General features: G+C 38.3%; 1 protein-coding gene across 2 annotated transcripts in view; it reads right to left on the reverse strand.

Annotated features, from left to right (window-relative positions):
• Positions 1-5880: 5880 nt before the first annotated feature.
• KCNN2 (potassium calcium-activated channel subfamily N member 2) overlaps positions 5881-25122 on the reverse strand; it is a 75744-nt gene continuing 56502 nt past the window's right edge. The window contains exons 5-8 of one of the 2 annotated variants that reach the window (XM_087741804.1): positions 15698-15808; positions 13027-13154; positions 8370-8439; positions 5881-6488 (exon numbers count right to left, since the gene is read on the reverse strand). In XM_087741804.1, the coding sequence (XP_087597930.1) occupies positions 6201-6488; positions 8370-8439; positions 13027-13154; positions 15698-15808 (597 nt within the window). In that variant the 3' untranslated portion in view covers positions 5881-6200. The remainder of the gene's footprint in view (positions 6489-8369; positions 8440-13026; positions 13155-15697; positions 15809-25122) is intronic. The other variant, XM_087741805.1, reaches the window with a different exon arrangement.

Genomic DNA, 25122 nt, shown 5'->3' on the forward strand with positions numbered 1-25122 from the left:
TCCACTTACATGCACTGGGCCAGTGGCCTCTCAAGTGCCCTGGGGCCACCTTGCCTTCCAGATCAGTACTGGCAGCTCTGTACCAGGGATGCTGACAGAGGCAGCCATGGTTCCCAGTGCTCAGCAGCTGCTGGAGGCAAACACATAGAGCAAAGGGTTGAAGGTGGGCAGGAGGAATGGACGGAGTGTGGGTGGCATGCACTGTTGAGAGACCATTTAACCAAAGGGTGTGCCAGTGCCTGTGTGTGTATGTGTGTAGTAAGTGATGCTTGCAAAAAATAAAATCTTGGAGCTGTGGTCATTACTTCAATGTTACCCAGTGTGCCACAACTATTTGAAACTGCAGGTTAAGTTTAGGAGTGATACTTCAGATAGATTTCTTGTTCTCCTACACGCATGTAAGGTTCACGTGTTGATCACTGGACATTTCTAACTTCTCCAGCAGGAATCTAGACTCAGTCACTTTGGAGAGGCAGAACACTGCCATACTCCATTTTGCACAGATTTGTGCTACTCAGCACATCGTATAGTTTTGGGGTTTTTTTTTAAAGCACAATTCTGAGTGTGCAAAACTGCTCCCGATTTGTTTGATTTTTGTTTGAGACCACTTGAAACCTCATGTCTTGCAATTTTTCTGGAGGCTAGGTGCCTGTCTTTTGAGACAATAATCTAGCACAAGCTCTTTCATGTTTTCTCCTCATTTCTACTACAGAGTTTGGAGTTCTTTGTTAAAAAAAAATCTTGCTTTATTTCAGTGTGATGAGCAGCCCTCATACTTCTGTAACAATTTGACAACTTCTCCATATAAGGTGATGGATAGTATTAAACACAAACAGTGTGTCCCTATTGTTCATTGTCAGGAAATATAATTGCACAGTCTCTTACTTTTCATTGATACCCATGACTTTCAGACCTGGAGTCAGGCTTCACTTAAACCTCTTCTAAGCTCTGAAGCCTGTAGCTGGTCCATTCACCTACTTGAATGTTTTCTTTTAACTTCCTTATTATTCCTGGTGCCACATGATATTTGACCATTTATCTGGATTGGGGATGCTCTTCCAGTCAGAGACCTGCTTTGTTGTAACAAACAACTTTGTTGTAGCAGAACATGCGGTTCCTCTTTAGATTCAAGGTATTTGGAAATGCAGGTCTGGAAAGCAACAAGAGGTCAGAATAGGCATAATTTTAAAGTAGAACCTTTTACTCTAACTAAAAGCTTGTTGCTTGGTTCATGTATAATTGAAAATTGTCTAGGTTCTCCTAAATATTTGAAGATACTAATGGGTTTAAATGAATCTGAATGCAGGGAAGTCAGCAAAAAGCATTTTATGCTTCACTTCTCCGTCTGATTTGGTTACTTGCCATGTTAGACTGCAACAGGTTCATGTTTGTGGCTTATGTTTTTTCTTGCACTGCAGCTGTGTTGCATATACTCCATTATGCAGAAAGGCTTTGCAGTCCTCTGCAGGAGAACCTTCTTCATATAAAAGCCTGAAACTTATTCACCTAATGGAGCTTCAACTGTAACACTGTAATAAAGTCAAATATACAGCAGTATGGTCATGTTAATTCTGGCAACTGCCTCCATTTTGGCTTTCTCAGAGCATGTCTATGCACCATAGCGCAGACTATGCTGCACCTGCTCCATCCATGTGCTGTACTGCCCAGCTGCAAGCAATTCTTGGCAGGGAGTCAAGTGTCTGCATTAGGTTTGGTGCTATGCTAAGCCATAAGTCTTGAGCAGAGTTGCATAAATTAACATAACTCTTCTCTCCTGTTTATTGCGATCATCTTGTGCATCAGGCTGTTCTTGAGGGATGGGGCTTATTTGCTCAGTGCTGTGCTAACTCACTGTATAGTGAGTGAAAACTGTGGTCTCTGGAGTGAGTGGAACCCTGTGGTTTCTGGACCAGAGTTGATATGCAGATGGTGAAGCACTCAGGCAGGTCAGAGTCATACCCGTGCACACCTGACTGCAAAGTGTCTCTTAAGCATCTCTTTTCCTTTATTCTCTCAGTCATGGAGAGGGCAAAGATCCTTACAGATACTCCTTACAAGGTTTGGAGAAAAAAGGCTAGCAGACATTACAGCTCAGTCGTCTCTGCACTTGTGCCAACAGGTATAGAATCAGATTCATAAGCCCTGATTGACAGATGCACGTTAATTTTACTATGCACACATAAAATTCCACATCCATAAATGGCTGGCTCTGAATGTGTGTAAGCTCCACCTCAGGACTGTACTGATATGTCAGTGCTCTTCCTGGGCTACAGCTCACTTGTATCTAGGTAGCCAGGAGTGCTGGTGGAGGAAATTTGTGACCGTTTCTACCTGAGCACAGAGATATGCTGATGTGGGGGTAGGTTTCTGAAAGTGAGACACAGCAGTGTTCGCTCTTCCCTCGCTTCCCCTCTTTATCTGAATGTCCACATATGATCTGACATGGAAAGAGTCTTGCACACTGAGCGGCAGTAAAACAGCATGCCTATCACCTATCTTTGACCTCTAATGATGACAGTGATTCAGACCCAGGGTGGGGAGCCACGGTTTTTAAATAGCTCACAAGAAAAGGTATGAATGTCCAGAAGGCATTCAGAGCTCCAAGCTGGATTCTTAACTTTTAGATAGCGAAGCTCTTTCCATATCAGATCCATCTTTATGGAGCAGCAGGAGGTAAAGAACGGCTGAGTCGCACAAGTCTGTCTGGGAAGATCTGCAGGCTTACAATAGATAATGATTTGCAGAATTAAGAACTGCAAAGCATTTGTAAGTATAATACCTGTGAATGTATTATTCTGATCCTGCAAAAACTTAAATGTAACTAAAAAATACTATTTAAATCAACATACTTAGTTTTAAGCATGGTGAATAGGCCTATTTGTGATCTTATATTTCAGTCTTTACAGGCAAGATATCTTTGCTAAGTGTCATTAAAAATGCAGGGATTAGCAACAAGACTTCAAAGTAACTGATAAATGGAATCAGTGTCTGGAATGAAGTGAAAAGGAGAAGTTCAATAGCAACTGAAAGCTGGATTTTCCTATCGGTGAGATTAAAGCAAGAGGTGCATGAAGCTTTTCAACTGTTAACATGGGAAATATTCCATATGCTTTGAGAAAGATTCCTTATTGTTTGTAAACAGTCTTTCAAAGAAAAATCTACATTCAACTACACAAGCAGTTTCAGAGATCTGTCATAACGCTTCTTCCTTTTGGTGAGCTCACATGCTGAACACGGTGAAGGAGCTTAAGTTTTGGAAATAAAAAATGAGTAATGGAATTTGCAGTACTACAAAACTCAAACAAGGGAAGATTAAAAGGAGTTTTGTATCAGGAGTAAGAAAATCAAACCCATACTGCTTTGTGCTCTCCTGAATGTAAGTTTATATCTGTCTTTTCTGGGACTGGATTCACATGTAGCGCTTAAGTGCTTTTCAAAACCAGGTACTAGAAGAAAAGGATCATCAGTACCAAAAATGCAGATGAAATATTTGTAGTGATCTTTAGTGTAAATTAAGAAATTCAACTGGAATATTCCATGGTCTCATCATTTGTTGTTTGCTTTAAAAACAAAGAAAGGACTCCAAAAGAATTTGGCAGATTGTTACAGAACCCTACTGATGGGGATAGTCCCGGTATATCTCACAGCCCTGCTTGCGTAAAGCTGCTGTAAGAATTTAGTAGGTTCAGGCTCCTGAGTCCTACTGTATAAAAGAAATTGAGAGGTCAAAGATGACAGTTGCTCTTTCACATCAAAATAAACCAGCTCAATACTTACAGCTAGATCTTAATTCAAACTTAACTTAGAGACTGGCAAGAATTTTCAATGTGGAGCTACAAGTCTTTAAAAACCTAGTTGTACAATCCAGAGGAGAAAAAAAAAATGGGTCTTACAAATACAGAAAAAGACGTTGTAAACAACAAAAGAGCTAGTTCAAGCTGACAGGACAAAAAGGAATGTATTCAAGCTACAGCAAGTGTATTTCACATTCAATGACAGGAAAAATATTCTAAATTAAACAGAAAAAATGGGAGAATGGACAAACAAAAATCTTCAAAAAAAGAAAATTCTGAAACTTGACTATTAAATTCCAATATTATTAATCACTACTTCTAATCCTACCAACAGTGTAAAGTGAGTGGCCTCATGACCACTCAACATCTCGTCTAGTTTAGGACTGGGCTAGCACAGTATTAGCACTATATAATATCCATCTTTTCCTTTGGAAATGATATTCATAAAGACAAAAGCAGAACTGTAAATACTGTGCATACTACTTATTATCGCCAGTCACAAAATACCACAGTCTGTAAACAAGGCACTCCAAAGGTATGCAACTCTCCTGCTCATCTAGGGGGAAGATATACTGCAAAGTCACCATCTTTCTCAAGGACACAAAAAGTCTTGGAGAAACTCTTGCCCTTTTCATAAACAAACAATGACTCTGGATGTAACTTGTATTCATCAGTTATATATTTTTTACCCCCAAAAAAGGCATACGCTTTACTTTAAATAGGCCTGAAGTGTCTGCTGTTTTTCAGATTATGTATGTATTTGGTTTGGGGAATTTCATGTGCTGGGGAGAACAGCTCTTCTGTCTTGTCCAGCATGGCTCAGCCCTAACTTTCTGCATTACTATCTTCCCTGCTTGTCGCTACTGACCAGAACTCAGAATGTCTCATGGAGCAATCGGCATTTCCTTCAATGTGCATATTAATTACTTCTAGGCAGACGTAGTATTCCTCAGAAACAGTCAGCCATGCCTACTTGTTATACTTAGCTATAGTGTAACCCTTGTCTGTAAATTGCAGGGGGGACAGGGCTAGTATATTTCATAAATAGCAAGTACTATAAAATATTTCATAAAGTCAAATAATTTCCTGGTTATAATTAGGAATTGTGAATGCAAGTTGCATGTGCTGAGCATTTAAGCTTACCTACTTTAGCTACTCTGGAATATAAATCAGGAGAAAAGTCAGCCAGAACTTTTTCACAAACGTGTATACTATGCTTTGTGGGTTTTTTTAAGAAAGCAGGAGACCTTATTTGTGCATGAAAATAAAGTATCACAGATACCCCACTGCCGTAACTCCAGTCTACAGAAGGTTTTTTACAACAGTTTTCTGAAATATTGCTGTGTCTTGCTAAGCTTGACTGCATAGCAGAAACCATGGGGATTACCCAAATGTAATGCATACAGAACACTGTGCTGCCGTGGCACAACTGTGTATACTGTAACTCTGTGTGTCAGTCATTCACTCCAGAAACATTAAACGTAAAAAAAGGGATTGGAAAAAGTAGCAACCTAACACTTTCAAAACCCAAATAGCATTAATGGGAGACTTCCAGATTGAAAGTGATGCTTCTGTTTGGACATACTTACCTGGCATAATTATGAGACTGAATAAATGAACAGGACTTTACTTGTCCTTTTTGCATGCCAGTAGCTTTACAAATAGTCAGTTTAAAAGATCGTTGCCATGGGCATTGCATAAATAATTTTATATACATAAGTATATATGTATATATATTATCTATGTGTGTGTGTACAAACGCATGTTAAACAAAAGCCCTAAGAAGATTTAAAAAACCCATAGTGTACTTCATAACTTATTTTCTAGGATAAACTATATTTTTAATTAATCACTTCAGAAATCGAAGCTGTCAGTGACCTTTTAAAATGACTATACATATACAGCATACTGTTAGATGACTATAGATTTTTTTTTCCCCCTCCACTGCAAGCAAAGTTTAGAGCATTAGTTTTCATACTGAGAGATAATTATTAAGCTTCAATTTTGTTTCTTAAAAGTTTATAATTAGGCCTTTTGATTGTGAGCTTTTTTTTAGTTGTTAAGTCCAAGTAACCAAGCAACTATGTGCAGAAATTAACCTTTTTATTGTATTATATACTGTAGTAGTAAAGTTTGTTTGAAGTGCATGAATAAAAAGTCAGTGAAATTACAGGAGGAACAATCTAATATAGCAATAATAGGTGCATTCACTGTGCATCTGAGAGGAGGAAGGGGGAAAAAAGAAGAGTTTTCACTCATTTTGGCCTAAAACGTGTTCAGGTTTCCAGGATTCTGACATCAGAACCCAGATAACACTGGTTAGAACCATAGGGCTTTACAATAAAAGCTAAAATATTGACCATATGATGGCAAAAAGTCTTTATTTTGTGGTTAACTTATTCTCCTCTAGCTACTTTCTGATGAAGTTGGTGGTGCTGTGGAGGATGATCTCCTTCTTCTTGACAAAGATCGTGATCGTTCAGCACTGTAGGCAACATGCTTATCATAGTTTTGTATCTGAGCCTCGAGGAAATCCCTCTGTTGCTGGCTGATTGTCTGGCTAATCAGTCCAGGGAGAGCTTGAATGCTACCAATTAAAGTTTCCAGTTTAGTTTCCAGAGTAACAATTCTCTTCTCAAAATCTTCGCTTCTTTCATTTAAGTCAGAAATCATGTCATACATGATGTTTTGAGTCTGAAAGCAGAAGGATGTAAACAAAGGTTTAGAGAGACCTTATAAGTATTGTAACAAGCAGCATAACTTTACAAGGGTTTGCAAATGCTTTTGCACTTCACAAAAGAAAAAAAAAGGATATGAATATTATAACAATATCTAGTCTTGTAGATTCAGAATAAACTTTCTACTAAGTTTGTTGTGCAGAAATGTAATATATTTTGAGTAGCACTTTAGATGTCAAAGTCAAAATGAATTAGACAAAAGACCAGAACTTTTTTGGAAGTTCAGGTATTTAGAAATGCACCATGCTAAGCTTTGTGACCAGTCAGTTGTGTAAGACACCAGGAGACCGAAGGCTCCAAAGCTGGGATCCATCTTTGACTCTTCTGTATTTTCTCTGGTTTTAAACACCCTCATTCTTATAAGCAGAACACAAATGTTGTCCATTTGCTTTCTTCTTAAACTGACCGAGTTTTCTTGAACTGTCTATAGTAGGAGTAGTTGGGTGGATTGGTTTTGAAATGTAGCGCAAGGAGTAAAAGCTCAATTGTATGCTTCTCTGCTTCTGCGTTCCCCAATCTATCTGCCCTCTACAAAACAGTGTTTGGTTACAGTAAGTACATAGGGTATACTTTAAAATGCCATAGTGGTCAGTAAAAATGTAATCTGAAATGTGTTATTTCATAGAGACTTGGAACTGGTTAAAAAATAATGACTGAATTTCTCCCTCTGATAGACTTCAGATTAGACTTAAACTAGAGCCAAAACTGGATGTACTTCAGTAGAAAAACTGGTTGAAGTTTATAAACCATCCAAAGGGAATGAAAATTAATTGAATGACTGACTGCCTGAAGTGTAAACCACTTCAGTATCACATGAGTGTCGATAACCCATTTCTCTGCCCCCTGTTTCAAGATGCTAGCATAACCCTTGAAAGCAAAGCAATCTACATTACATAGTACCTGAAAAGTCCTTATCAGTTGCCAGAAGCATTAGACTGAAATGTATTTTCAGCAACTGAAGTTGTCAGGTGGTTCTCTAAAGCAAAAGGGGAATGTACACTGAGGAGTTTAATCTTTGCTTTGATGCACTTTAAATTGAAGAAGGTTTTGAGGTACATAAAGAGGTGTACAATAAACCCTTAGGAAAAGCCCATTAATGCTTCTAATGTAGCCTCAAATTAAGATCAAAGTAATTGTTAAATACTGAGTTCTAATGTGAAACCTGGAGTGCTATCAGCTCAGCCCTCTAACTCTCTAGTTATTATTTTGTATTAATAAAAAATCCCAGCAACAATAGACAAGCAATTTGCAACTGAAAAGCCTCTTTTACCTCATCTCAAATTACTTAAAAAAAGATTAAAAAACCCTTATGATATATCCGCAAAGTAGGCAGCTATTATTCATTATAAAAACTGCAACAAATGCAGACGTAAATTTACTTGTCCAAAGTCACTGCTGCATAAGACAACAGGAATAGAAAGCCAGAACCTCTAATTCCAGTCTGCGTGAGAGCCTGTGTACTATGGTCCCTCATGGCACAGTCACTATCACCGGACAGGAAATCTCTTTACTACACCGCACTACACAACTACGGCCCACTCACAGTTCAGCATTTACCATGAACACTGTAGTCACAGGAGCTCTCAGGATCAGCCTCTCAATTGTGAAATCTTTTTCAAATGTACAAAAAAAACCCATGGTGCATTCAAACTTTGGTCAGAGCCATAAACAAAACGTTTCATTCAGTAGGTGTTACCACAAAACACACACATATTTTCATTTGCTACAAATAACAAACTTGTTAACAGTATTTGCATGCATAATGCATAACATTTTCACTTACAAACTCTTAATTTTGAAAGGACGAATGTTAAAGCAAGAGTAATTGCCTACTAACCTTTGCCAGGTCCACCAAAGTGTTGGCTTGATCATTCAGTTTCCTTTGTTCCATCTTTACACTTCTTAATCTAAAAAGTGGAATTTTAAGTCAGATTTGTTTGTGTATGTGGTCATATTAGGATTTCTGAAAAGCATGCACAAAACTTACAAGAGCAAGTAACTGCATGGACAATGTCTTGAGTACTTTGTGTAAAGTCAGAATTGGTCATGTGCCTGCTACAATGAGAAGCATGCTTCTTCAACACCGCAAAAAGGAAAGAGCAAGGAAATGTGATGTCCTTGAGAATACCATTTGCCATGGTCAAAGTTGAATTCAAAAAGGGAGATAACAATTTATCCAGACTATATGAAAGAAAGCCAAAACATTCCTCAAAGCCTCAGTATCGTGACAAGTAGATATAGGAAGAAACATAGAACAACTGTTTTTTGTCATTAATGTTGTAGCAATCAAGAATCTTCCCATGCCTACATGACTAGATACAGGTATTAGCCCTGTTCTGTCGGAAATGGATTGGGTTAGCAGGTGTTTGAACCTGATGGAAATACAGTGATAAGTGAGTTTCTCATTACTTTAAACAGAACTTCCATCTGACCAGCAGCTAAATAACCAACATACTTGCCAATACATTTGATTTTCTTACATAATTTGTGAATCTAAATATGATTACATTTTAAACTTACATTAAACATTCCTTTTCAATGCACTATTTAAACTACAGCATTGAAAAACTATGAAAGAAGCAGCAAGGGTATATTTTTCTCTTTGATGCCTACCTATCTGCATTATTATTAGTTATGCACATTCTTTAGATATATACATGACCTTTCTTATGTGTTCCCTGAAACAAAGTCCATGTTTTTCAGATTAACTGCTAGAGGAGTGGTTTGTAGATGTGATTTTCACAAATAAGCAATTTCTCCCTTAAGTACAAGTCATTTGTTCAACATTTCCCAACAGAGAATTACTTTGACTTTCAATGACTTTTCTGGTGGCTGTTCTAAGCAGCAAACAGCATTTTTCAAAAACAACATATCAATTTATAAACATTGTGTGATAAGATACCATGCAGTCTACTTGTATGTCAAGGGCCAACCAAGCTAACCATTTGGTTAGCTGTCAAATGAAAATAAGTTTGGCAGCATTTTGTGGCAGGTGGGCTGCTAATGCATACTCTGCCTATTTCTCAGTGATGGTGTTACTTAGAAAGCTAGTTTAAAGAAAGCCTTCTTGGAGATATTCCAAAATCAGGAAGTTTCTGTTCATATCATTAGTTACCAAGTATTTCCTTTCATATCTAGGTTAACTGCCATGAGAAAATAAATTGTGAAAGGTGAAATGCCTTTTAAAACACAGGGAAATAGCTCTGTTAAGGTAGAAATCAATCGTTCACATAAAATTGACATTCCAGTGGCTTGTTACTGGAATGTCATACGCTCTTCTTCCCTTGGACGCTTCCTTCAGAGCACAAAATAAATGCAGATTGTAGGAATGGTGCTTTCAGAGGCTATGAGGTGGAGCTATTCTAAAGAAAAAAATACGAAGGAGTCTCCAAGGTATGGAGTCATATCATTACAGTCTCAGAACAGAATAATTACTTAAAGGTAAGCTGTAATGAAATGGTGAATGGTAGCCCTAGTGTTTTGGTGAGCATCTCTCAAATAATTTTCAGAACATGTGTTTTCTGCTTTTCTTAAGATTCATTGACTCATCTGTTTGCCAGTTCATATTTTAATTTTAAAATTCCAAGAAATCCATTGTTATTGCAGCAATACAAGTACCAGCTGACACCAACATGATAATTCCTCATGGTAACCAACCCAATACCTATCACAGACCGTAAAAATGTATCTCTAGGTAATGGCAAGTCTTTAGCTGCAGCAGCCGGATTTAAAGAAAACTGTCAGACTTTCGTTCCTAAATTCATTAAGAGAAAATATGAAACATCTTGATTTTATGAACTTCACTTATCACAGCAAAAGATCATGATTCTGGATCGCGTTTCCATGGCAGCAATCAGACCACTGAAGTTCACAAATAAAGACTCTATTTTTTGCATGCAGACAGTGGTAAATTCTGCAGATTTAGGAAGGAACAGCTTATACAACTTACTTCCGAGCTCTATTTTCATTTTGTTGAAATAAAAAGACAAAACAAAAGAAAACAAACTGTAAAATATACTAAAACAACCAAATGAGCACAGTGGGCTCGATTCAGCAGGTGGGAAGTCCTAGGGAGTTGCTACTTCTTTCAGCTAGTAACTGCCTGAGGTGGAGTCTAACTCACTTGCATTCATTGTGAAGGAACCTGCAATAGCTTCAAAACCTTCCAATTCACTATCATCTGATGATACTTAAAATGCCTTTTAATAGTATCATCTAGAGTGATGATTTCATCTTCATCTTATTTAGTGTGCATGAGAAGCAAAAAAGACCCAGACCAGCTGAAGGCCATTTTAGAGCTGTGACTGTGAGTTTGAGACTGTTATCATGATCTGCTTTGGTTTCTTGTATAAAACTGGCCCTGAAACTCCACTCCCTTTTTTTCTGTCTCCAGTGAAGTGGTTGGAAAGGTGAAGGAGGGGAACCAATAAAAAACTAAGAATCCAGAAAGACAGAAAAGAGACACATACTGCCATGAGTCACTTGAGAAAAGTTTAAAGATGCAAAGGGACCAAAAGTAATTTGCACCCATCTACTCTGCTACAGCTGGAAGAAAGCAAACTGCTAGAGCAATGTTTTCATCCATGGCGGATTCTTCAGCATATTGAGTTTTGGGAATGGGATGCAAAGCACTAAATGACAGAGGGAAATGCATTATTAACATAGCTGTTCAAAGTTTGGCTGGCACAGCTAGGAAAAAATTACTGCTGCCACCTTCTTCACCCCACCTGATTAATGAATTTTTAAGGCAGGTGCAGAACAACACTTTACATCAAGCTCTTCTGGGCTTGAATGATATATAAAGCTGCAGATCGAGCCTGCTGTGCTTTTTAGATTCTTCTCTGAAAATGTGTGTGCACACACACACACACAGAGACACACACACACACACACAGACAAAATAAATAGCAAAGTTAAAATGTTAAGGAATAACCTTTGCAATCAAGGATTCATGTCCAGCAAAGGATGCACAGGATATGCCATCCTCTATCCCAGAACCCCTGCCATTCCTCTCCGCCTCCCAATCCTTTAAGCTAAGCAGGACGACCAAACTGGGAAAATACACTTTTTATATCCACATAAAAATGCCTTGACTTTCGTCATCTTTTTATTCCTTTAAGTGTTTCTGCAATAGCACAGTGACATTTAATCCTGCAAGTTTGCTAAATATATTATAGTAATAGAGGTCTATAGAATACTTCATACCTTAAGCTTATCTACCCATTGCTTTAAAACATTGCTATGAAACACAGAAACAATGACTGTTAGCTTACATTTACTAATAGGAAATATAATAATCTGGCCTTTCTTTCCTGTCTCTCCTGCAAGATGACACATAGGTGTTCTTTTCATGATGGGTGCTTCCCTCACATCTCCTCACAGGCTGGCTCAGACACAGACCCACACTCAAAAGTTACCAAAACATGAGTTTAAAATTAAACTTACTTAATTTATCTACATCTCCCCAGTATCTCATGGAAACTGCTTTCACAGATTGTACAAATGGTGGCCTCGGGCTGGATGGGGACATTGAATAGAGCAGACAAATAGTGGCATGGGTCCTGATCATTCCTCAGGAAGAATCCTGGGGACAAAAGTCTCTTTTTTTCTCCCATGTAGTCCAAGGAAAAGTAACTGAATAATTGTCCAGTTCTACTGATTTTGAGGTGCTTTGTGACAAATACATATTATGAATTTTAGATAGATACTTATAGTCTGGCAATACCATAATTCAGCTTAATCCTACTACTGGTTACAGTTCTCAGGCTTGTTTTCAACCCCTTAGAATTTCAGTAGCGGAGAAGAACTCATCTAAATCATGCCAGAGGTGCTTAAAGGTCACATAATGACTGTTGGCATATACTCCCAATTTTCTAGAACAGATGTCAGGGGTCATAGCTGACATACCAACATTTGATTTTATGCACTGAGAATATATGGTGGAGAGAGGTAATTAATTGCTGTTGGGCTGTACAGCGACGCGTGATGCATATTCTTTTCATTAAACACTACTCATAGGCTCTCTTCTATCACATCATTCTGATTTTAAATTATTAAAACATCTACTACAAATGAAACTTTTTTCATTTTCTTCTGTCTATTGTAGCTTGTATCTTAGAACCTGTAAGCAAATACATACCAACAAAGGGTAGCCTCAGCGGCAAAAGACAAAAAAAGTCTTAGATAATTCAAGAAGCATAGGAAACTTCTAAAAAAAATATAAACAAGTTTGATTTACCCCATATTGGACATACACAGCCAGCATACTTTTTTATTTTTTTGTAAACAGGTAATATGGTAAAACATTATCTTTGTATTACTCCAAGAGAAAAATTGACCTCAAGAGCAATGTTCTTTGAAGGGGGAGAAAGAGAGTGGTGGGGGAGAGAGGGGAGGGGCAGAACGGGACACAGGGACTAAGAGTGACTATAAGGGAGAGGGAAATTAAGAGAGAAAACACCTGGAGGGGAAAACCAAAGCAAAATAGTACTTACTGATGAATAGCTTGCAAGAATTTGCGTTGATGTTTCCTTACTTTCGCATGGTCTATCTTTTTAACCAGCTTTGTGTTTTTGTAAATTAACCATGTTTCCCTGAGTACATTGGCCGCTGCATTTTTCACCTGTTTAATAAAACAAAAACACCAGGCTGACAAAAGTAGCATTATGTCATGCTTTATCTCTTCTGGTATAAACTCTTTCTAAAGCACTTAAGACCCTGCCTAACTGTAGGAAGTGGGTACATCAAGAAGCTGCAGCACTGAGGGCAGAAAGCAATAACTGGACCAAGGGGACTGCTGAGCAATTTCCATGGTGCTTATAAAAATGATATTGGGACCAGCTCTCTTTGCATCGGGGAATAATTTGTCCCTCTTTAAAGAGTTAGCACCGTTTGGTGTTTATGGCAATATAAATTACAGTGAGGAAATACTAATGCATTATCTGTATGATAATTAACTAAATGTTTTTAATAGGATCATAAAATTTTTCTTTTTCTTGTTCTATGGTTAGTACCTCTTAATTCTCTTAGCAATTTAACAGTCTTTTAAATTTCTAGAGCTGTTGGAACATATTTTTTTTCTTTTTTTGTTTACATTTTTATTCTTGTTTCTTTTTTACCATTCTCTGAGGAAATGAAAAAAATTCTTATCAGTTAATGTGGGCAGTGTTCTGTTTCATAAGTGCTTTGAATTTGTTTTTAAATGAGGCTTTCCATAAAATGTTAAAGATAAGAGTACCTACAGTTCCTTCTTAGGCCCTCCAAAATTTTAAAGAATGCTTGAAAACAACAGACAAAGGATTGCAATGCAATGTTGATTAATGACAGAATGACTAGGTTATTTGCAAATGAAAACTGTCCTTGTTAATCGTTATTTTCTCTCCCTCCAACTTTACACCATGTCAGTCACTGCAGCATCAGATCTAAGTCAATGTCTAGGTAAAGGCATTGCAGGAATGCCATGCAGTAGCACTTCTCAGCAAGAGGAAACCACCTTGTACCTCTAGAAGTGTTGGAGAACCTTGGTCCTGACTTCAGTGGAAGCACAATCACATTTTAGAGATCTCACAATTGCTACCTAGTCCTTGCATTTCCACAAGGCATGGCTATCTTCAGGCTGTGAAGAAACCTCTCTAGTATCTGTGTAAACAATTTGTGACCTGATGTGCATCTCAGATTTGTTTTCTTGGTTTGCTTTTCATGTGCTTTTTGTTTCATGAGTTTGAAGCTACCGAAGCACCACATGGATACCGTATTAGGCTGATATTTAGATTTATATGAACGATAGCTGAATAAAATAAACTTTAAAAGCACAAATGAACACCAGATTCAAAATCTGGCCAATCTTTACAAAACCTTTTTCCCTCCTGAAACACATTTTGAGTTTAGCTGTCGGATTACACTAGAAAAGTGCCTGTGTTAGGAAGGAACAAATTGTTGTCTGTGGTCTAGTATCAACAAGACCTCAACTGACTATAACAGGAGTGTAAATCAATGAGCACAGATAGACACCTCAAGTCAGACACCCTTTATACCTGTATAGGAACTGCCTTCCCATTCATCCTTGGTCTTTCCCCACAGTGACTGCTTAGCAGAGATAGAGGATGTTACTGGTGAACAGTACAGAAATGAGGGAGCCAGCACAACCAGAGCGGTGCGCTGATGTGTCCTGGAAACACAGTGTGCAGAGATGTGACATGGCTCTCCGCAGCAGAGGACCTGTGGCAGCGCAGCACTGCACCGTTGCACGGAGCTGTGCTGAGTCAGCAAACCTCCCTCCCGCCTGGAGCAGAGCCGTGGTTTCCAGCTCAGGCGTTGACATCCCTCTCCACCCACCAGCACGGAGAAGCTCTGCTGAGTTCCTGTTGTGAGTGTAAAGGACCTTCCTCTCTGTATTGGCTCTTCTCAATAACAAAGACTAAACAAGTTGAGAGGACTGTGTAGCTCCTACTTATTTTCTTGTTCCCTCAACGCTGACTTGTTTTATTTCAATACGAGATTCCTATTGCCTTGTTTGCTGCAATCTTTCATTTTTCAAGATTTTATTGTAATTTAAAGTCTATTTCATAAAGAAAATTATAAATATTTTTTATGAATTCTAATGATTTATAGAGGGTTTTTTAAAATAATCTCTTCTAAAAATATTATTATCTACAAACATCTTTCAAGGTACTTCAGTACTGTGTGCTGCTGAGTGAACCCTGTGTTGAGTACACAAAGCGATTGTAAAGACTGTCTCACTCACAAACTATGAATATGTCTTTTTCTTAAGAACATCCTTCATAGCTTGAAATTCTTGTATATATCAGTAATTTTTTATTTTAGCTACAAAAATTTTATATATTCTTCTCATATGCTGCATGGAATTTTTTTAGTTTAATATAACAGTCTTTAGTTTCAGAGCATTTAACTGTTAGTTATATCAATTATCTTCCAGTTGCAAGAACCCTCTACAGAAGAATATTCGAATCCTCAAAATCTGATAAGGACTCGCAGTTGCCCTCAATTCAGAGAAAAGCTCAAAGCATTCAATTCCTCCTCCTTGCAAAATCACACCTGTGAAAAATTTCAGTAGGAGAATGGAGCAGGAGACTATTTAAAAAAACAAATGCAGAAATAAATTAACACACATATCCTTTTCAGTTGTGAATATAAAGTGTGACTTACTCTTTTAGTTAGCTGGGTGTCCATCATGAAATTATGCACATGTTTTTCAGCTTTGGTAAGTTCTAACTTCCTTGCCACCACAGCTACCACCAGTGCAGTGCACCCAGCACCCTGAAAACAATAAAACAAACCCCCAAGATGTTACTACTGCATTTTGCAGAGTTTTAGTGGAAATTTTTCCTTTGCTGTAGAAGTATGGCAGGCATCAGGTGATTCATCCCTGGTAAATATATTGAACATGCTACAGCTATTTCAGTTCAGAGTAATAGGAAAAGTCAGTAATTACAGGCTGGTAAACTGTCAAGGCATCAAAATAATTAGTGAGCAGCATCATTTAAAAGTTCTGCTTTTTTTCCTGCAGGGGTTGAAAATTTGAACACATCCCATTTCTAGTGCAGAAACAAAGGGGGTGATCAAAACAACTTTTAAAGCCCAGAATATCAGTAAATAAATGCAGAATACCCTGTTCTTAACAATTGTCTCAACGTTACAGCAATTGCTAAAGAGGAAATAAGATTAGATTAGTATTTAGCATACAAAAAAAGAAAAGTTTGTGAGGATTTTCTGTAGGGCCTAAAAATAATAATAAATTTAGTATTTAATCACTTTAGTATACTTCCCTGTTGATCTATAAGTCCTTCAACAATCTTTTCCTGTAGTATTTTCATATATATATATATTTCCATCACGCAGCACGTGCGGGACAATCAGGGGATCAGGCCCAGTCTGCATGGGCTCATGAAGGGCAGGTCCTGCTTGACCAACCTGATCTCCTTCTATGACAAGATGACCCATTTGGTAGATGAGGGGAAGGCTGTGCATGTTGTCTACCTGGACTTTAGTAAAGCCTTTGACACTGTCTCCTACAGATTATCCTGGAGAAACTGACTGCTCATCATTTAGGTAAGTGCACTCTTCGCTGGGTAAAAAACTGGCTGAATGGCCGAGCCCAGAGAGTGGTGGTGAATGGAGTCAAATCCAGTTGGCAACAGGTCATGAATGGTGTTCCCCAGGGCTCAGTATTGGGATCGGTTATGTTCAATGTCTTTATCAATGATCTTGATGAGAGGATTGAGTGCACTCTCAGTAAGTTTGCAGACGACACCAAGTTGGGCAGGAGTGTTGGGCAAGACACTGAGGTGCTGGAGAGTGTCCAAAGAAGGGCGAAGAAGCTGTTGAAGGGTCTGGAGAAGAAGTCTTAGGAGGAGTGGCTGAGGGAGCTGGGGTTGTTTAGCCTGGAGAAGAGGAGGCTGAGGGGGGACCTTACCGGTCTCTACAGCTACCTGAATGGAGGTTGTAGCAAAGTGGGTGTTGGTCTCCTCTCCCAGGTAGCAAGCAACAGGACGAGAGTAAATGGCCTCAAGTTGTGCCAGGGGACATTTAGATTAGATATTAGGAGAAAGTGGTTAGGCATTGGAACAGACTGACCAGGGAAGTGGTGCAATCACAGTCCCTAGAAGTGCTCAAAAACCATGTGGATGTGGTGCTTAGGGACATGGTTTAGAGGTGGACTGGGCAGTTAGGTTAACGGTTAGACTCAATGATCTGTCTGAGAGGTCTTTTCCAACCTTAATGATTCTATGATTTTATGATTGTATGATTCTATTTCTGCTTATCTTATTGCCATTTAAAATAGCACACATACACAAGACCATTTCTTCAAAACTTGGATGGAGAAAATAAGAATTTTCTAATCTGTGCTGTGAATATGTATGCATATGTATGTATATACATGGACATGCATGTTCACAACAGGCCAAAGCCAGCAGATGCCTTTGAAATGACAGTGCCTTTACCGATATCACAAATTTAAATGTTTTTTGCAGGGGGAGGAAAGGAAAGGAGGCTAAAATGAGCCAGGTAATGAAACACATCTAGAGGTGTCATTTACACTATTAATAAATTCTGCTATCAGTCTTTTTTTTTAAACATATCTTTACAGGTTCTTTTATAAAAAGTACAAAAATCACATTAAATATATGAGGCTGTGTTTAACTTGCAGGTTCACCCCAATCTAATTGTTATTGCACTTGTGTCAGATACTCTCCAGTGTAAACCAATCTTGTGTTGCGCATTGAAGCTTACTGCATTTTCATTTACAGAGCTTTCTTCCACTCTTTCTGTGTTTCTCCCATTAATTTACTCTCTCTCCTTTCCCCACCTCTATAACTGCCTTACTCTTTCCAGAAAATCCAGAAGAAATCTCTGAATCTAGCTTCCAAAATGCAACTTCCATTAATAAACACATAGAGACTGCAAAATAAATTAACTCATTGGAAACCCTTATTCACATAGTGTCTTCAAAAAAATGAATCTGCTCTCTCTGCTTACTTAGGGAGGCACCCAATGAATTTTGTGAAAGTCTCCAATTAACTAATTCTCCATTCCCCTGGTAGATTGTTCCAAGAAATCCATCCGCTCCCTCACAAACACCTAATTTTCTGCAATTAGTTCTCACCTATCAAAGCTTCTATCCCCAACAGCTCTCAACATTCTCTTGAATGAATCCCTTGTAATTTTGCTGCATTTCCTGCTTTTCTCTTGTTCTCAATACTAAGCTTTCCAGCTTTGCTGTTTCCTCTCCCTCTGTTCTCCAACCCTGTGTCAACAGAGGTTCATGGAAATTTACCTGAAGTCTTGCTCTCTCTATGAGATGAGTCAAAATGGGGCTATAAGTTCCTTTGCTTCTCCAGACCTAACTAAGAGTCAAAAAGGAAGAAGACAGCCAATGCAGCTTAAGGTTGAGCACTTCAGAAATGCACCGAGCCTTCTGAGAAGAGGACTAGGCAGAAGATGCTCTACCATATGCCCTACCACCCCAGAAAACAGACAGCTCTCCTTTGGTCTCCTTCCTGTGAAGGAGGGCAGGAGGGAAGAGCTAATATGCAGAAGACTTATCCGTGGGCAAATAAATAAATTACCCCATACAATAGTGAGAGCATGAAGAGAAAAGCAGACATATTTTGGCCCAGTATGTCAGGATAACTGGGACCAGATGTTGAATTAATGACATAACTTGAGTTCTGCCTGCTTACAGCAAGAATGCTAAAACAGAACGAGATTATTAATACAGACATCACTGGCAAAGTGGCACAAAAGAGCTGTTTATGCCAAGTTACCAGGGGTGAGAAATACTAGATCCCCCTTCCCAGCCCCCCCAAAAAGGCTAGAGGAATGCTGACAGACAAAAGGAATTCGGTTTGAACTGAAATTATTCCAGCCTTTGTGATTAACTCTCATGCTTTTTCAGAGTGGCACAGCAGTTATAAGGGCCAAACGCTGTTAAAAACAGTAGCTTTATATCTCACATGAAAGACACTGCCTGCAGCAGCAGAATATTGTCACCGGCAAGCTATGACAACCACCTCTATGGTGTATATGCACTGCTATCTTCCTTATCTCCAGAACAGCTTACTGCAAAGGCAAGGTATTCTAGATTCAGGTTACCCCTCTTGGCTTTGTGAGCTATGATGGGATCTCAGGATATCAAAATGAGCTCTTTTAGCATTTCTGCAAAAGAAGGAAGTATTATATTATCTGCATGTTCAGGTTTTGCAGTACCTTGAAGGAGAACAAATCACGCTCATTCTTTAAATAACTAACAGCTTACAGAAATAAGATTGAAATTCCACTTATAGTACATGATGCTAACTAATATTTTAAGTTACAGTGCTCTGCACTATTATATGGCTCCTCTAAAGATCTCAACATCCTTATAAATACTAATAAAGTGAGAATTATTCCAAATTGCAGAAATGAAATAGAGGCAATACAGTTACTTTAAAATGGGAGCATCATAAGCATCATACGTGCCATGTTTTTGAATATCCTGATGCACATGAAAATCAGTAACATGAATTCAATGAATTCATGCTTATATGCTCAGGTTTTTTTCTTGTATCAACACTACATAATGCAGCAGCTACTTTTTTATTAAAATGACTTAGGCTAAGTAAAAGCACGACAATAATTATTTCAAAAAGAAGGGCTCTTTTGAGAATAAAATTCTAAAAAGTCTTATATATGATTACTGCATTTTATAATTTCCAACATCATTCTTTTTATACTGTTTTGAAGTAAATAATAAACTAAATCACTGCTTCACTTGCTTAGCTTTCAGGAGAATTATATATTATACAAAGGAAATGAAAAAGGCCAGAATGTATATATTTTGAAGTATCAAGGCAGTAATTAATTCTATTTGGAATTTGCACTCCTCAGTCAGCTTCCTGTCCGCCTGTTGCATTACAGAGTTATTGTAGTGTATTTTGGCTTGGTAAGCAGGCTGATTTTAAGGGCACTTACAACTTCCAGTATGTCAAAATCTGAGGAAAAAGAGAATGAAAGAATGAATATTCATAACATTCCCTCATCAGTCCACTGCAGCTTTGGCTAGAGATGTATATATCTGAAAGCCACCAACTTCTACCCCATTGAACAGTCCATTCAAGGTGTGGCTAAAGTAAAAGATGAAAAAGCACATGTCAGATTTCAAAGAATTAAAAAGCATCAGTTTGTGCTAGCTAGTAAATGTTCATAACTATGTACATCAGAACTAGAAGGTCTGACTTAAGACTATTTCACAAGAAAGGGAAAAAATGGCCAAAAAATTTACTTAATTCACGCTGACTATTCAGATTTTTCAGTGATGTCAGGTAAATTTGAAAAACAGACAATTCAGCTTTCACAGTTTCTCAAAATTGCAGACTTTTTTCCTATGTAGAAAAATTTTGTATGTGTTCACATTAAATGAAGCATTAAACAGTTACAAGCTGTGTTGACAATTTAGACACAGCTATTAAAAAACCTGGACACAACTTACTACAACGCATACAGTGTAAGCAACTTGGGCAAGACAAAGTTAAACTAGATTGCTCATTTGCTCCATTTAATGGAAACAGGTAATGACAGAATTAACCATCCATTAATTTGATTTCTTTCAAGTACTCTATGATCAAGGGTTTGCCAGCAGCCACCAGTTTTAAAAGCTGATATACCTGAATTTTTCTATTTTCCAAAAAGCATGTACAGGCTGAACAAACTTATCTACTAAACCAGGAGAAGCCCTTAAATATCACAGATTTAAAAATGGGCTTCTCTAAAACGACAAGACCAGGACTCTGCTGATGAGCTGAGCAATGCCTATTTTCTGTTTGCAAGAATCTGAAGATGAAGCACTTGAACCTTATCCTGAATGCACAATATTTCTTGCTTGATACGAAATGGTGCGTATTAGTCTTCAGTAAAAGCAAGAAGTCTGAAAACAAACATATGACACATCCTCAGTCTTTCAGTTGGGCAAAGCAACAATCACTGGATTGCACAGTAGCATCAGATCTCTGATGGTGACGTAAAACTTGGATTTGTGAGCAGTACAATCTTGAAGCATAAGATTTACAGCCATTTAACCCGGACAGAACTCGCCTTGACTGTCAATCTGTTTAGCTGCTTTTCTGTATGAAAACATTTTGATGTATCTGCAAACACTTCAGCACATTCTTCATCTCTATAATTCTAAACATGGTGCTCCTGTTCAGGACAAAGAACGATGCCTTAAGTTCAAATGTTCATGCAGGTAAGCAATAGTCCATGAAAACCCTACTTTGGTACCCTCTTTGATGCCTAGAATCCAAAGTAAGTTTCCCTCATAGAAATAAGTGTATGTGGGTATTTGACTCGCATATATAGTTAGGTGCTTGTTAAACAGTAGTAGGCTAATTATTTTCTCAGTTACACAAGCCTAACTGATGACTGATGTTCCTTAGAAAAATGAATGGAAGAACAGACTAAGTTGAGGGAAAAAATAAGAAGTCAACAGGCATTGTCTTTTTGACATCAAGCCCACGCTATTTGAAAACAGCAAGAGAAGAAAGGTAAAGTTAATTGTATTTTAAGTTATACTTTAAATTTAGCAACTGAACAAAATGCTTAAACACACCCTTCAAAACAAAATAACTATTACTTGGTGCTATCTTTCACTTTACCCCTAGGCACCATAAACTGCAGCTTTCCCTGTATTTCTGCACAGTTTCTCCTCTTGGCACTTAGTTCTGAATTGTTGCAAGCTTCCTTTCATCTGCTTCAACAAAGCAAATTATCTCTTTCTTAGCCATATCAGAGATCACTGCAACAGCTATTTTCTTTGCCTGTCATTTTTACTATATTACTGTGCTCTGTGTCCATCTATTCCCTTCCCTATGGCATCACATACAGAACATTTGCCCTCAGTTGCAATATTGTATGACTCCAGGCTCTTCCATCTCATCAGTATGGAAGCAATGGATTTGAGCTTTCAGACAAAATCCTTTGCATCATCTCTTGACTTAGGAAAAGTTCCCTGGAAACACATACATATCTAATATATAGTTTTCTTTCAAATTCCTCCCCATCTTTTTTAGGATATCACTTACTACAAAGCCTAGCAAAACCAGTGAAGGTACTTAAGATTCTGGTGTGCCAAGATCATTTGTTTTGATCCTAGACAATGCTTCATTGTTTCCCACTCTCTTTGCTGTATGGAGATAGTAAACTGTTCAGGAATTTGGACTATATATTTCTACTGTCTTTATACAGTATTGGTATCAATAGAATCAGGTGTTAGAATCCTGAAGTGACACAGGAATATAAATAACAATAAATAAAGATGGTAGGTCTGTATTAACCAATTATAGTGTACACATCATAATAGTAGACCTGACTTTGCCTTTTTTCTCATTCAGATCCTGTTGTGGTTTACCGAGATTATGTATCAATATCCTTGTTACATACTATACCAGCTGACATGCCTTTAGCAGTCTAATCACAGTCCTCTGTCCTTCTCTTCACTGATGCAGCCTACCCTGAGCCTTCAGCTGTTATCATCAGAACCACCAGACGAAAGCTGACTAACTTAAAGTTACCACAGAGAATTTTACATTATGGTAAACCATAGCAGACATACCCATGGCAGCTAGAGGGAAAAAGCTGGTGTTGCCCAAAGTATCCGATGAGGGTGAAGCTATGAAGTTTGGATCAAGACCATGCCTTTCCTACCGCTCAGAAGTGCTAAGACTGAGGGTTCACACTGGTGCAATACACAGTGACCGTAAAACTGCAGTGTTCAGGCTTCAATAAAGTCTAGCATTACATCTAACATTCTGGTAAGGGCCCAGTTTTAGTGATAACCAAAGAGAGGTGCTTGCAACTCTTCAACTAAAGGCAAAGAATGGTTAGCACTGGCTGATAAGCCACAGCATTTGGTTAGCAGAGAAACCCTGTACTCCTCCAAGTAAACACCTCTGGCATTTCCACTTGGTTCTTTCTTTGGTAAGGTTCCAAAATACCTTTACAAGACAACAATGAATCGCTCCATTTCTGCAACTCCTGGAGGTCATATATATGCCTGGAGGGTGCTATTGGTGAGGAAGGAAGCAACACCGTGTATCAATGTGTCAGCTGAAAGTCTCCTGGCAGCTTTGGTTTACTGGACTGGAAGTGAAGTGCGGTCTTTAGTGCTGTAGTTGTCACAAACATGTCCTGCTATACTTGCCTGTAGCTGAAAGAAGGCAGTTGCCACATTTCTTGCTCATTTCCCTTGGGATCCACTGAGGGAGAGAGAAGGTCCGCTTTGCAGACATAGGGTTCTGGTGGGAAATTTAGCTCTGCACCAGAAAAGGCACAACATTCCTCCTGCTGCTCTGCATAAAATGAAAATCCTGTAAGAATTTAAACAGGTACTCTGTTCATTTGGCTCTCTAGAAGTTGGACTTAAAGGATCATCAGGGAAGGGAAGAAAAAAAAATCTTGCTTGAAGTAAAAAAAACCTCTCCAAAACAAGCAATGCAAAAGTTGAAGGAGGAATCCATCCACAAGACAGACAGAGGCTAGGGAAATGGTAGTGTATAAATGTGTTCTTGCATTTGTCATTGTTTACTGGGAGAGATGTGTAACCTTGCAACACTGAAACAAAATAGGATGAGTAATAGGGAAACAACTATGCCATCTCAGCCAAAAAGGTGACCTAAAATAGTTTTGCATTATTTATACTTTCATATATTCAATATTTGCCTGTCTACTATTGTCTTCATGGGAGTTTTTCTGCACCACAGCTAGAATTTTAGTGCAACATTTAAACTTCTAATCTATACAACAGCAGATGAGCAGATTCCTTTACTTCTAATTAGTCCATAAGGTTTTTAGCAATGTTGCAAAAATAAAAATTATGAAGAGCATTAAATGTCATATACAAATATGAAATTGCTTAAATACTCCCAGACACAGTAATGGGTAGTGGTAGCGAGGGTGAAGTAAACTCCTTTTCTTGAGTAATGCAAGCTGGGTACTGGGAACGGCTTCTGAGACAGCACAGAAAATGACGATTTATAAAATGAAAACAATCTCTCTTCTACAGGGGAACCTATAAATGATAGTAGTGTTAACTCAGAGAAGCCCAAGAACTGAATGCACCCTTGGTGGCTAGGCTCCTGGGAAACCTTCAACGGTCATAACAGCTAAAAAAACCCTGGAGATCAAGACAGTTTCTCCTGATGTGCAAAAAACTTTTTTGCTGAGCAAGGAGGTGAAATCTGATTTCACTAAATAAGCAGGCTCAACAGCCTACAACGCTGATGGGAAACATTAGTTTAACGATTCAGGATGACAGCTATCGATGATGTTCTTGTCCAACACCTGTGTTGTAAATACAAAAGTTTCATGAGAATACCTGTAAAAATGTATTAAAATTGCTGTATTAAATCTGAAGTTATTGCAGACAAAACCAAACCAAATTACATTTTTTCAAAACAAAGCAGAAGTTTTGCTGTAACAGTTGTCAGCTCCAGTCATATCTATGTAAACAAAGATACCATGGGACAATTGCTCTTCATTCCAGCCAGTAACTGATTGCCTTGAACTTGCTGAAATGCATTTGTAGCGCCTAGCTAGACCTAAGTGGGGAACTGTTCCCCCGCCCTCTGACACTTCTGAAACTTCCTTGCTCTACTGGTATGAACTGAAGACCTTCCAAGGGAGGTTTTTTCCTTACTTTTTCTAATTCTAAAAGAGGGTTACACTTTCCAGGAGATTTCGTTTACTCATATGGAGGTAGAGCCTCTGCCTCTCACATTTCAGATTACTGGCCTAACCACCGCTGCTTCAGGAATCACTCTCTGGAGCTTCTCATCTCGATTTTGATCATTTATTTTTTTTACTTCACTTAGAAATTTCATCCCAACAAGCTATAGCCATAAAATAATCCCAAACTATGTTTGTTCCTTACAGAAGTTTCCGTTTTCGCAATCTCGTGTGCTGGAACAACAGTAGAGGAGCTGAAGGATTTCTGAACAGCCCAACTTTTAATAGCTTCAACCCTAATAATTCAAGCATCCTTAACTGTTTTCTCCATATTACATTTCTGCTTGACACGCTGTCCAGTTAGGTTGTAGTAT

The sequence above is a fragment of the Nipponia nippon genome, unplaced genomic scaffold (genome assembly GCF_047370975.1).
Source record: "Nipponia nippon isolate SJK-2023a ecotype South Korea unplaced genomic scaffold, ASM4737097v1 scaffold_8, whole genome shotgun sequence".
Classification (NCBI taxonomy): Eukaryota; Metazoa; Chordata; class Aves; order Pelecaniformes; family Threskiornithidae; genus Nipponia; species Nipponia nippon.